Here is a 12,708-nt window from a genome sequence, read left to right as displayed (position 1 = left end):
ATCTTCCCAACCCAGCAATCAAATCCATGTCTCCTGTTTCTTCTGCATTGGCAGGCGAATTCTTTACCACTGAGCCATCTGGGAAACTTTTTAACAATATTATGTCTGAACCTAATTACATAAATTTATATGTTGCTCACTCTTCATTACATATAATTTGGAGCCAATAAACTATATATTTAAAGTTCCTGCATATGTGTGGAATTGCTCTATTTACTGGCTCTTCATATAACTAAAGAATATTTCATTTGTTCATATTTAATTTATTTAATTTTGATTTACAGATGATGGTTTTCAGAATGTTTTATGCTACTTCATGGGTATACAGATATAGGCAAGGTACTTAAAAAAATATTTAGCCTTTTCAAAAACTATTTTATCAAATTCTTCATTTTCACAGTGCTGTATTTCTTTCTCAATTCTGAACCACCACTCATTTAGGGTATTCATTAGATAATCTAGTTTTGGATTATTTAGTTTTAGAATATATTTTATGTTCTTTTTCATTTATTCATGTGTAATAATTAGGCAGAATATATATATATATGTGTGTGTGTATATGGTTTAATATTCTTTTCGCTTCACTTAAAGAAGACCATAATATTTACATATAATTGGTATGCGCTTTGGTGTTAATGGTTGAAAAGTACACTTTCTTTAATAGATAATGGAAGTTTTCCCAATATGCATGTTTTTGTGATAGGTTATTTGAAACTAGGGTGCCCTAAAATTATTAGAATTACCTTTGATCCCTTTCATTGTAGTAAAGATCATTACTTTCTTATTACTACAAATTCTATGGTCATGGTTGGGTAGCTTCATAACTGCTTGACATAAGTATTACTTTTGGTATACTACTGTGCATTTAACAAACATTTATTTACAAATTTAAATGAATGTATACGGTTCGTTGTATCTTGTAGATATCTTTTACGTACCTGTGGTCAAGAAATTACAACTGAAGACAAACTCTGATAGAGGAAAGGTATTCCAGTCATGGATACTGGGAAGACCTGAAAGGAATGAAATGGACCTTTTTTACCTTAGGGTCATTCAGGAAAATATATACGACTTCCAGTCTAAGCAGAAAGATGAGGAAGAAAATTACAAAAGAATGCTTATAACCCATAATGAAAATCTCACTGATAATAAAGATCAACGTGATGAAAGTGTTGCCAGAATCGAGCCTATTGAAAATTGGCTTGCCTTAAGCTTTCAGGATAAACTGTATATTTTTAAAAGTGAAGACAAAACTGATGAATTCATTCAAGCTGACAAGATTCTCAATAGTTGTGCCCCATTTTCAGTGCTTCAGAGAATTTCTTCTAGTGCAGAAATGAACTTTTCTCATATATATGAGAGTAATTACATGCATCCTTTAATAGTGACACAAAACCAGGAAGCACAGAGGGAAAGACTTTACAAATGTGTTGAGGATGGCAAAATCTTTCTTCAGAGATCAAACCTCAGTAGACATCAGGTCATCCATACAGAGGAGAAATTACATAAATGTGATGTATGTGAAAAAGTCTTTAGTCAAAATTCACACCTTGCAAATCATCAGAGAATTCATACTGGAGAAAAACTTCACAGATGTAATGAGTGTGGCAAGCTCTTTGGTCAAAAAACAGACCTTACAAATCACTTGAAAATTCACACTAGAGAGAAACCTTACAAATGCAATGAGTGTGGCCAGGTCTTTAGTCAAAAAGCAACCCTTACACGTCATCAGAGAATTCATTCTGGAAAGAATCCCTACAGATGTAATGAGTGTGGCAGGGTCTTTAGGGAAAAGGCAATCCTTGTGTTTCATCAGAGAAATCATACTGAAGAGAAACCTTATAAATGTAATGAGTGTGGAAGGTCCTTGCATTACAGCACAAAATTTCGTAGACATCAGTTAATCCACACGGAAGGGAAATTATATAAATGTAATATATATGACAAAATGTTCCGTCATGATTCCAGCATTCCAAGACATAAGAGAATTCATACTGGAGAGAAACCTTACAAATGTGATGAGTGTGGCAAGGCCTTCAATCAAAAATCAAACCTTGGAATTCATCAGAGAATTCATACTGGAGAGAAGCCTTACAAATGTAACGAGTGTGACAAAAGCTTTAATAAGAACTCAGCCCTCACTCAGCATAAATTAGTCCATAGGGAAGAGAAATCATATAAGTGTGATGTATGTCACAGATTCTTTCAGTGTCATTCAAACTGTGCAAGACATCAGAGAGTCCATACTGGAGAGAAACCTTACAAATGCAATGATTGTGACAAGGTCTTTAGTCAGAAAGTACACCTTAGACGTCATCAGAAAATTCATACAGGAGAGCAGTCTTAGAAATGTAGTTAAGTGTGGCAAAATTTTTCATCACAGGTCAACCCTCACTCAACACCTGAGACATGAGACTGGAGAAGAACTATAGTATTGTGAGGAATGTGATGAAGTCAGTAGTCAAAATTCAGACCTTTCAGTTCATCAGAGAATTCATAATGGAGAAAAACCTTTCAAAGGCAGTGAGTAATGAAAAGCCTTTACTCAGACCTCAACCCTTACTACGCATCAGGGAATCAATACACATAGTAAACCAAGTTAATGGATATATGTGGGAAGATCTTCATTTAATAATGACATTTTAAAGTCATGGGAAATTCATGGTGGGGAGAAACTTGTGCACATTCATGAGTGGCATGGCTTCATTTATTATAAGAAAATCCGTACTGTATAGAAATTGTAGAAATTTTATAACTTTCTCTGAATCTTAAGTCAAAATGTGTACTTTAAAGTGCACCAAAGAGAGAAACTTTATTAATAAAATGAGTGTGACAAATCCTTTGGTGTACTCTCAAGTCTAACTTACTGTTAGGTAATCTGTGTTTGTGAGGAAATTTAAGAAATGGTTTTAGCAGGTGTCCACCTCTTAACTTCATTTGAAAGGTCCTTTTGGAGGGAAATGTGATAAATGTGTTTTAGACAAGGAATTCAATCACCAAAGAATTCATTCTCAAAATTACCTCACAGTTGGGGTGAACACTGTTGCTAAGTCACTTCAGTCGTGTCCAACTCTGTGCGACCCCATAGATGGCAGCCCACCGGGCTCCCTTGTCCCTGGGATTCTCCAGGCAAAAACACTGGAGTGGGTTGCCATTTCCTTCTCCAATGCATGAAAGTGAAAAGTGAAAGTGAAGTCGCTCAGTTGTGTCAGACTCTTAGCGACCCTGTGGACTGCAGCGTACCAGGCTCCTCTGTCCATGGGGCTTTCCAGGCAAGAGTACTGGAGTGGAGTGCCATTGCCTTCTCCGGGGTGAACGTTAGAAAAACTCTTACTTGGGTCTCACTTTTCACCAATAATCAAGTAATCTGCACTGCACAGAACATTACAAGTGTATTGAATTTTGCAAAGCTTTTAGGTTGTTTCTTATAAACCAGAATCACCAAATACATCATCCTTTAAAAATACAATGACTGTGACAAAGTTTCACATTATTACTCCTTCGTCACTAGATATCAGTGTATTTATCCTGGAGAGAAGACACAGAAATGTAATGCGTGTGGCAAAGATTTTACCCAAAGGTCAGAAAATGGGACACAGGGCTTCCCTAGTGGCTCAGTGGTAATGGATATGCCTGTCAATGCAGTAGACATGGGTTCAATCCCTGATCAGGAAGATCCCACATGCCTCAGAGCAACTAAGCCCATGCGCTACAACTGTTGAGCCTGTGCACCGCAACTACCAAAGCCCACACACCCTAGAGCCTGTGCTCCTCCCAACATAAGAGAGGCCTGCATACTGCAACTCAAGGGTAGCCCCCACTCGCTGCAACTAAAGAAAAGCCCGTGCAGCAACAAAGATTCAGCACAGCCAAAAATAAAAAGTTTAAATTTTTTTTTAATTAAAAAAAAAGAGACATAGTAGAGTGACACCTTGTAAATGCAATGAGAGTGACAAAACCTTTATGTTGAATTCAAGAATTAGGCAAGATCAGACAGACCATTAAGGAGAAACTTCAAATCCATGAGGAGAGGCCCTGTGCAGGTCTCATAATGCACTAGACATCTCAATATACATCTTTCGTAGAAACCACCCAAAGCAATACCTGTGCTAAGGCTTGTACCAGAAGATAGACACTCTGAAACGCAGGATTTACTCTGGAGAGGAACTCTTCAAATGTAATGAGTACTGTAAAAATTTTCATTGGGTATCCACACCTTTTTAATAAGTGCACCGATACAGCTCAGAAACTAGAAATTTACCAACTGTGGAAACCAGTGCATCCTCAGCATTCACCGAAGAACTTATATTTCCGAGAATCCTTTCAAGTGTGATGATGTTGGTAAATTTTTTGAGTAATTCTCTCAGCAGAGTACACATTGGAAAATTTAATACTAGGAGTAAATAAGTTATTTCTCCAAGATTGTGGTAGTAGTGGTTTAATCACTGAGTTGTGTCTTGACTCTTATGACCCCTTGTACTGTAGCCCTCCAAGCTCCTCTTTCCATGGGATTTCCCAGGCAAGAATACTGGAGTGGGTTACCATTTTCTCCTCCAGGGGGTCTTCCTGACCCAGGTATTGCACCTGCGTCTCTTGCGTTGCAGGCAGATTCTCTACTACTGAGCTATGAGGAAGAGCCCATTTCTCCGAGATAAGTCTGAGATTATTACAGTGCAGAATCATTGCAAGTGACAATATGTTAAAAATAATGACATATTTGCTATATGAGAGAAAGAAGGACATATATGGAAATGGCTCATTATCTGTATAAATATGTAATTACCAGAGACTTTTTGAACTGTTTATACCTTTCTACCTGAAGTTTGAAGACTGTTGATCTTATGCATTCATTACAGCTTTTTTATGATAGTCTGAGAAGAAATTGATAAAATGAGGGGGCTGATGTCATTTAGTGTAGGTGATGCATATCCTTATTTCCTAAAAAAGGAAGGATCTTAAATTATCCAATTGAATATTGTGTGAATTAGCATCAGAGAGGGGCGAAAAGTAATATAAAAATATGACATGATTAGCCATGCTTATTATTCAAGGGTGCCCTTTGGAGATAGGTCACAACGAATCATTAGAAGCATCTGCCAATCACTATGAACAGATTAGCAGGACCTTAATGGACTGTACTTCACATGGGAAGAAAGTGAAAAGCTAAGTGATAATCTGGTAGCAACAATACACATGGAAAGTTGGTAACATTCTGCATTGCTTAGGAATAGCTGTTCTATACATGTGATTAATGAAAAATTAGTCTTGCTCTTTGAAATTAAAAAGAGGGCAGTTTTTGATTGTGAAATAAAAATGTAATCCAAAGTGCCAGAATCCTGTATGTATGTGTTCAGTTCAGTCGCTCAGTCATGTCTAACTTTGCAACCCCATGAACTGCAGCACGCCAGGCCTCCCTGTCCATCACCAGCTCCCGGAGTCCACCCAAATTCATCCATTGAGTCGGTGATGCCATCCAACCATCTCATCCTCTGTCGTCCCCTTCTCCTCCTGCCCCCAATCTTTCCCAGCATCAGAGTCTTTTCCAATGAGTCAGCTCTTTGCATCAGGTGGCCAAAGTATTGGAGTTTCAGCTTCAACATCAGTCCTTCCAATGAACACCCAGGACTGATCTCTTTTAGGATGGACTGGTTGGATCTTCTTGAAGTCCAAGGGACTCTCAAGAGTCTTCTCCAACACCACAGTTCAAAAGCATCAATTCTTCGGCACTCAGCTTTCTTTATAGTCCAACTCACATGCATACATGACTGCTGGAAAAACCATAGCCTGGACTAGACGGACCTTTGTTGGCAAAGTAACGTCTCTGCTTCTTAATATGCTGTCTAGGTTTGCCATAACTTTCCTTCCAAGGAGTAAGCGTCTTAATTTCATGGCTGCAGTCACCATCTTCAGTGATGTATGTGTATGATTGACATTTAATGGCTGCCATTACCTTTTGCTATCTCTTCATTCCTGTTTTAATTAAAATTTAATTATTCTTCATAACCTTGAATGAATCATGTTCATTTCATCAACACACATTTATTCCACCTGGGTACTTTTATTACAGAAGCAAAGTGCACCATTAAGTTCTTAGGATTGAAAGATGGTGTACAGAAATAGTTTTAATGTGAAAACTTGGCCTGTGTGCACTGATGCTAAATGGAATTTTTAAAACAGAGTTTTTGGTGAAGTATTAATAGAAAGGCCTTCCCTGGTGGCTCAGTCAGTAAAGAATCCACCTGCAATGAGGAAGACCTGGTTTTGAGGTTGGGAAGATCCCCTAGAGGAGGTCATGGCAATCCACTCTAGTATTCTTCCTTGGAGAATCCCCATAGACAGAGAACCCTGGCAGGCTATGATCCATGGGGTTTCAAAGAGTGGGACACAACTGAGTAACTAAGCACAGCACATTAATAGAAAAGAACAGTTCTATTGCTTTTATTGAAATTGTTTTCAGCTTGTTAGGAGGAAATATCAGTTTCAGATGTAAACGGCCCATGCAAATACAAGCTTTTATCTTAAATCTGTTTCAGACAAGAACTTAAACTGAGCACTTTCAAGGTACTGGAAAGCACTGTTCCCTGTTCCACGTATGGGGCATCATCTTTTGGGATTTGAAATAGCTCAGCTGTAATTCAATTACTTCAGATTGTCATGAGGCCAGCAAATTGTCATGAACTTTTCCTACACTTGTTGGCTTAATGTTTTCTGGACAGGTAGTGAGGCTTTACTCATTTGTAGAGTTTCCCAAAGGCTTTTCTGTTTGTTTATTATATATTGAGTTCCTCGTGGGTTAATGAGTGCCTGTTTAGTTTTCTGCTATCCTTCTGACATCATTCTTCATTAGTTTAATTTTTTTCTTTGCAGCCAAATAATGTAATACGATTTTAGAAGGTAGATGTGCATGGAATGTTAGCATGACTTTTGATATACCAAAACTTTTGATATTCTGGACCACCAGGGTAGACCCTGTGTTGACATTCTTAACTAATGTAATCATATCGTTAAAATGCCGAGACTTTGGCTGTTATTTGGAGAACATTTCACTTATTATTTCATTTATTAATACTTAATTTTGATGTATAGATGATGTAACACTTCATTATGCTTCTTCTTGCCTACATAGTTTTACAGGAGATATTTAGAAAAAATATTTTCATTATGTCATAGACATATTATAGCAATTACTCTATTACCATGAAAGTAATCTCAAACTTCTTTTGTGTTTGGCAAATAAGATTTAAAATTATATATAAATTTAGTATCATATTATGTGGGATATATTGAGTTTGCCAGAAAGTTCATTTGGATTATTTTATATTAGCTTTTAGAAAACCTGAATGAACTTTTTTGCCACTCCAAAAGATAAAAATATCTACAAACACCATCAGTGAGCATTATGTTAAATTATAGTACTACCAGGCAGGAATTATTGTGGTCTTCAGGAACTAGGTTTTTGCCTCAAGCTTCATTCAATTTTCAGAATTATTTTTCCTTCCCCTCTCTCTCTGCCACTGGCTTCGTTTGGACCCTAGATAAATGTGTGTTTGAGATGTGAACTTCTTTTTCCCCTTACAGACTCTCTGGTTTCAGCAAAGTACTTAGCTAATGTTTTCCTGCTGCCAGAACCGTGGACTCAGTGTTGCCTGGGAGGTAGACAGCCAGTCTCTGAGATGTGTTTTGTGATTTTGATATACCATCTCCTGGAAATATAGTAGTTCAAATGTAGTGCAATGACTGTGCACACTTGATAAGCTGAGGTGGTTTCTGAAAAACTTTGTTGCCACTTGCCAATTCCCACAAACAATGACAAGTTCCTAAAGTGTATCACCCAAGTAGAGTAGAAACTCTCCCTTTTTATGAGCCCTGAAGGCCTCTAGGGGTGCCAATGGAAGAAACATAAGGCACAGAGGTCTCAGGCTTGCTGGTTAGTGATGTTAAGTATATTTTCTTTTTCCTACTTTTACTCTGTATATTGATTTTCATGAAATATCTCTTCTTCTTTTTCCCCATTATCTAACTTCACAGTCCGCTTCCATCAAGGCAAGATAGGAGACCAGCTTTGGCAAATAAGTTGTGAGTCATACTAATGAACTTCTCATCTGAATGACCAAGTCTGTATTTCTTATAAACCACAATGTCAAATCTAAGAATTCAGTTTTACAGATATACTAAGGATGTTTGTGAAGATTTATGTAAACATTTATTATTAATTTATACACATTAACATGCTGTAATTGTCAGTGTGTATGTGCTTAAACTAAGATCATGGCATCTGGTCCCATCACGTCATGGGTAATAGATGGGGAAACAGTGGAAACAGTGTCAGACTTTATTTTTGGGGGCTCCAAAATCACTGAGGATGGTGATTGCAGCCATGAAATTAAAAGACGCTTACTCCTTGGAAGGAAAGTTATGACCAACCTAGATAGCATATTAAAAAGCAGAGATATTACTTTGCCAACAAAGGTCCGTCTAGTCAAAGCTATGGTTTTTCCAGTGGTCATGTATGGATGTGAGAGTTGGACTGTGAAGAAAGCTGAGCGCTGAAGAATTGATGCTTTTGAACTGTGGTGTTGGAGAAGACTCTTGAGAGTCCCTTGGACTGCAAGGAGATCCAACCAGTCCATCCTAAAGGAGACCAGTCCTGGGTGTTCATTGGAAGGACTGATGCTGAGGCTGAAACTCCAATATTTGGCCACCTCGTGCGAAGAGTTGACTCATTGGAAAAGACCCTGATGCTGGGAGGAATTAGGGGCAGGAGGAGACGGGACGACAGAGGATGAGATGGCTGGATGGCATCACTGACTCGATGCACATGAGTTTGGGTGAACTCCAGGAGTTGCTGATGGACAGGGAGGTCTGGCGTGCTGCGATTCATGGGGTTGCAAAGAGTTGGACACGACTGAGTGAACTGAACTGATATGCTTAATCACTCAGTCATGTCCAAATCTTTGTGACCCTTTGGACTGTAACCCACCAGGCTCCTATGTCCATGGGATTTTTCAGGCAAGAATACTGGAGTGAGTTGCCATTTCCTCATCCAGGGAATCTTCTGACTCAGGAATGGAACCCATGTCTCCTCAGTCTCTTGCATGGCAGGTGGATTCTTTACCCACTGAGCCATCACAGAAGCCCCAGAAATTGTGAATAGAAGCTTTAATTCCTAACAGCCAAAACTTTTAACTTCAAATTGTTCATTTTCTCAGTGCTATATTTGTCTCCCAGTTCCATAGTGGCACTCATTTAAATTATTCATTAGATAAGCTGGTTTTGTTTTTTCTTTTACATCTTAGGTTCTTTACCACTCATTCATGTAAAATACGTATGCAGTATATATAGTTTAATATCCTTTGCTCATCCTTTAATTGTAGCCATTATGTTTCCTGACAATTGGTACATGCTTTGCCATCATTTTGAAACTCACACTTTCTTTGATCAGTTCAGTTCAGTTCAGTCGCTCAGTCATGTCTGACTCTTTGCGACCCCATGAATCGCAGCACGCCAGGCCTCCCTGTCCATCACCAACTCCCAGAGTTCACTCAGACTCACATCCATTGAGTCAGTGATGCCATCCAGCCATCTCATCCTCTGTCGTCTCCTTCTCCTCCTGCCCCCAATCCCTCCCAGCATCAGAGTCTTTGCCAATGAGTCAACTCTTCTCATGAGGTGGCCAAAGTACTGGAGTTTCAGCTTTAGCATCATTCCTTCCAAAGAAATCCCAGGGCTGATCTCCTTGAGAATGGACTGGTTGGATCTCCTTGCAGTCCAAGGGACTCTCAAGAGTCTTCTCCAACACCGCAGTTCAAAAGCATCAATTCTTCGGGGCTCAGCCTTCTTCACAGTCCAACTCTCACATCCATACATGACCACAGGAAAAACCATAGCCTTGACTAGATGGACCTTTGTTGGCAAAGTAATGTCTCTGCTTTTCAATATGCTATCTAGGTTGGTCATAACTTTCCTTCCATTGTGCATATTTTTGTCATATAAGCAGCAGCAGCAGGTTATTTTAAAGGGTGCCTTACAATTATTAGAATTTCTTCTGTTGACTTTTGCTTTAGTAAAGAATCATTCCTTTTGTTTTCCTATAAATTGTAAGATCAAGGTTGGTGACATTCATAACTTTCTTGATAAATGTATTATGTTTCATATAATACAGTTTATTTAACATGCAACATTTATTCATGAGTTGTAATGAATGGAATACTTACAGTTCGTTACATATTGTAGATGGCTCTTATACACATATGGTCAAGAAATGGCAACTGAAAGCAAGCACTGATACAGGAGAAGTATTTCAAACAGTGAAGTTGGAAAGACATGAAAGGAATGAAATGAAACAGAGTCGGACATGACTGAGGGACTGAAAAATGAATAACAACAATGTGTACTGTGGCTTCACCAAATATTTCCTACTTATAAATGCAGTGAATATGTCTTAAGTTTCTTCTGATTGCTCACTGATCACTAGATATCAGAATATTTATAGTGAGAAGAAAACTCACACGACTGAGACTTAAATCAACTCAGTTTTCTTGATATGTATTCTTAAATAGTAGTAGCAATGCCAACTTAGGTGCCTCCTGGGGTAGAGTACGTAATATTATGCATATGAATATACCATGAGATCAAATCTCCCCAGCAATTTTGACAGTGTTTACTATCCTTCCATTAACATCACAGATAATGCACATGCATGCCCTCTTTATAGTGGTAAGGATGCCAGAACAAAAGATGTTCAGACATTATGCACCCTGTTCAACATGATTTTGGATCTAGTACTGATGGCTAAACCTATGGAATTTCAGTTGTGTAAAAAAGCAGAATGGACATCAAAACCAAAACACAATAAGGATTATAAAGGGTTGTCTTTTCAGTCATGAAAAATAAAAAGGTCCTTACTACCAGAAACTCCAAAATTTAATTCTCTCCAATAAAAACTTCATATAAAATCTCACAAAACCACACAACTGTGGTGTCAATTTGTTTGCAACCTAGCAGTTTTCTACTAGTTCTTCCGCCCGTTTCAGTTCAGTTCAGTCGCTCAGTCGTGTCCGACTCTTTGCGAACCCATGAAATCACAGCACGCCAGGCCTCCCTGTCCATCACCAACTCCTGGAGTTCCCTCAGACTCACGTCCATCGAGTCAGTGATGCCATCCAGCCATCTCATCCTCTGTCATCCCCTTCTCCTCCTGCCCCCAATCCCTCCCAGCATCAGAGTCTTTGCCAATGAGTCAATACTTCTCATGAGGTGGCCAAAGTACTGGAGTTTCAGCTTTAGCATCATTCCTTCCAAAGAAATCCCAGGGCTGATCTCCTTCAGAATGGACTGGTTGGATCTCCTTGCAGTCCAAGGGACTCTCAAGAGTCTTCTTCAACACCACAGTTCAAAAGCATCAATTCTTCGGGGCTCAGCTTTCTTCATAGTCCAACTCTCACATCCATACATGACCACAGGAAAAACTATAGCCTTGACTAGACAGACCTTTGTTGGCAAAGTAATGTCTCTGCTTCTCAATGTGCTATCTAGGTTGGTCATAACTTTTCTTCCAAGGAGTAAGCATCTTTTAATTTCATGGCTACAATCACCATCCTCAGTGATTTTGGAGCCCCAAAACATAAAGTCTGACACTGTTTCCACTGTTTCCCCATCTATTTCCCATGAAGTGATGGGACCAGATGCCATGATCTTCATTTTCTGAATGTTGAGTTTTAAGCCAACTTTTTCACTCTCCTCTTTCAGCCCATTTACGCCTCTCATTTTCAATGAATTAGTAATGGTGTTCAAATATCTTATTATATGGGCTTTTCCTAAATAGCTTGTTTCTATTAGGACACCTCATAACTCTATTATTATAGTTATACAATGGCATCGTACTTAACATTGTCATATCTTATTTAATTATTGCTGACTCACACTTACAGAATATAAGTGACTTGAAGGCAAGGTATTGATTTCACTTCCTGTTAGATGATCAGTGATTGGAATCATTCTGACTGACAGAATGAGTGTGTGCACTTTTACCAGTGCTAACAAGGTAGGTAGAGTGGTTAATGAGACATGTAATTATGTTTGTTTACCATAAATTATTTCCTCTCATAACTTTAAAATGTAATGTTCTGAATATTTAAATCAGTTCTCACTCTGTATTTTGTGTACATGTGAATTTTACACAGCATGTGCTAAACATTTAACTCATCAAAGAAGGGATGTTTTCAGGAAGATTTTTTTTTTCTAGTTTTTTAAACCTCAGAATTTTCTTTTTTTTAGTCTTTGATTTTGCAATTAGGGATTGAATGTGTCACTCCTGCATTGGATACACTAAATCTAAAGCACTGCACCATCTGGGAAGTCCCTTCACCCATAAAAATTTCAAATCAAGGTGTATTCTGATGGGAGTTCCCTGGCAGTCCAGTGCTTAGGACTTGGGGTTTCATTGCGGTGGGCCAGGGTTTGATCCCTCATCTGGTACAATCCATAGACCTCACTATGGATTTTTTTTTTTTTTTTTTGGCTACACAGTATGGCATGTGGGATCTTAGTTCCCGGGCCAGGGATCCAGCCCTTGCCCCCAGCAGTAGAAGAGCAGAGCCCTAATTACTGGGCCATCAGGGAAGTCCCTCAATCCCTCATCTGGGAGCTAAGATCCCAAAAGCCACACAGATGGCCTAAATTTTTTTTTCCCCTGAAATCCTCCATTCT

General features: G+C 38.6%; 2 protein-coding genes across 2 annotated transcripts in view; both read left to right on the top strand.

The window, feature by feature from the left end:
• Positions 1 to 12,708, top strand: part of ZNF320 (zinc finger protein 320) — a 53,240-nt gene that overhangs the window by 37,811 nt on the left and 2,721 nt on the right. The gene's annotated exons all lie outside the window — the stretch shown is intronic.
• LOC133229695 (zinc finger protein 665-like) lies at positions 697 to 2,798 on the top strand. The gene has a single exon (XM_061386406.1). The coding sequence runs from the start codon at positions 893 to 895 to the stop codon at positions 2,345 to 2,347; it is 1,455 nt and encodes a 484-aa protein (XP_061242390.1). The 5' UTR covers positions 697 to 892; the 3' UTR covers positions 2,348 to 2,798.

This window comes from Bos javanicus, chromosome 18, assembly GCF_032452875.1.
Source record: "Bos javanicus breed banteng chromosome 18, ARS-OSU_banteng_1.0, whole genome shotgun sequence".
In the NCBI taxonomy this organism is placed as follows: domain Eukaryota; kingdom Metazoa; phylum Chordata; class Mammalia; order Artiodactyla; family Bovidae; genus Bos; species Bos javanicus.
The sequence above is the reverse complement of the archived record's forward strand: the minus strand, read 5'-3'. Positions and strand labels throughout refer to the sequence as shown.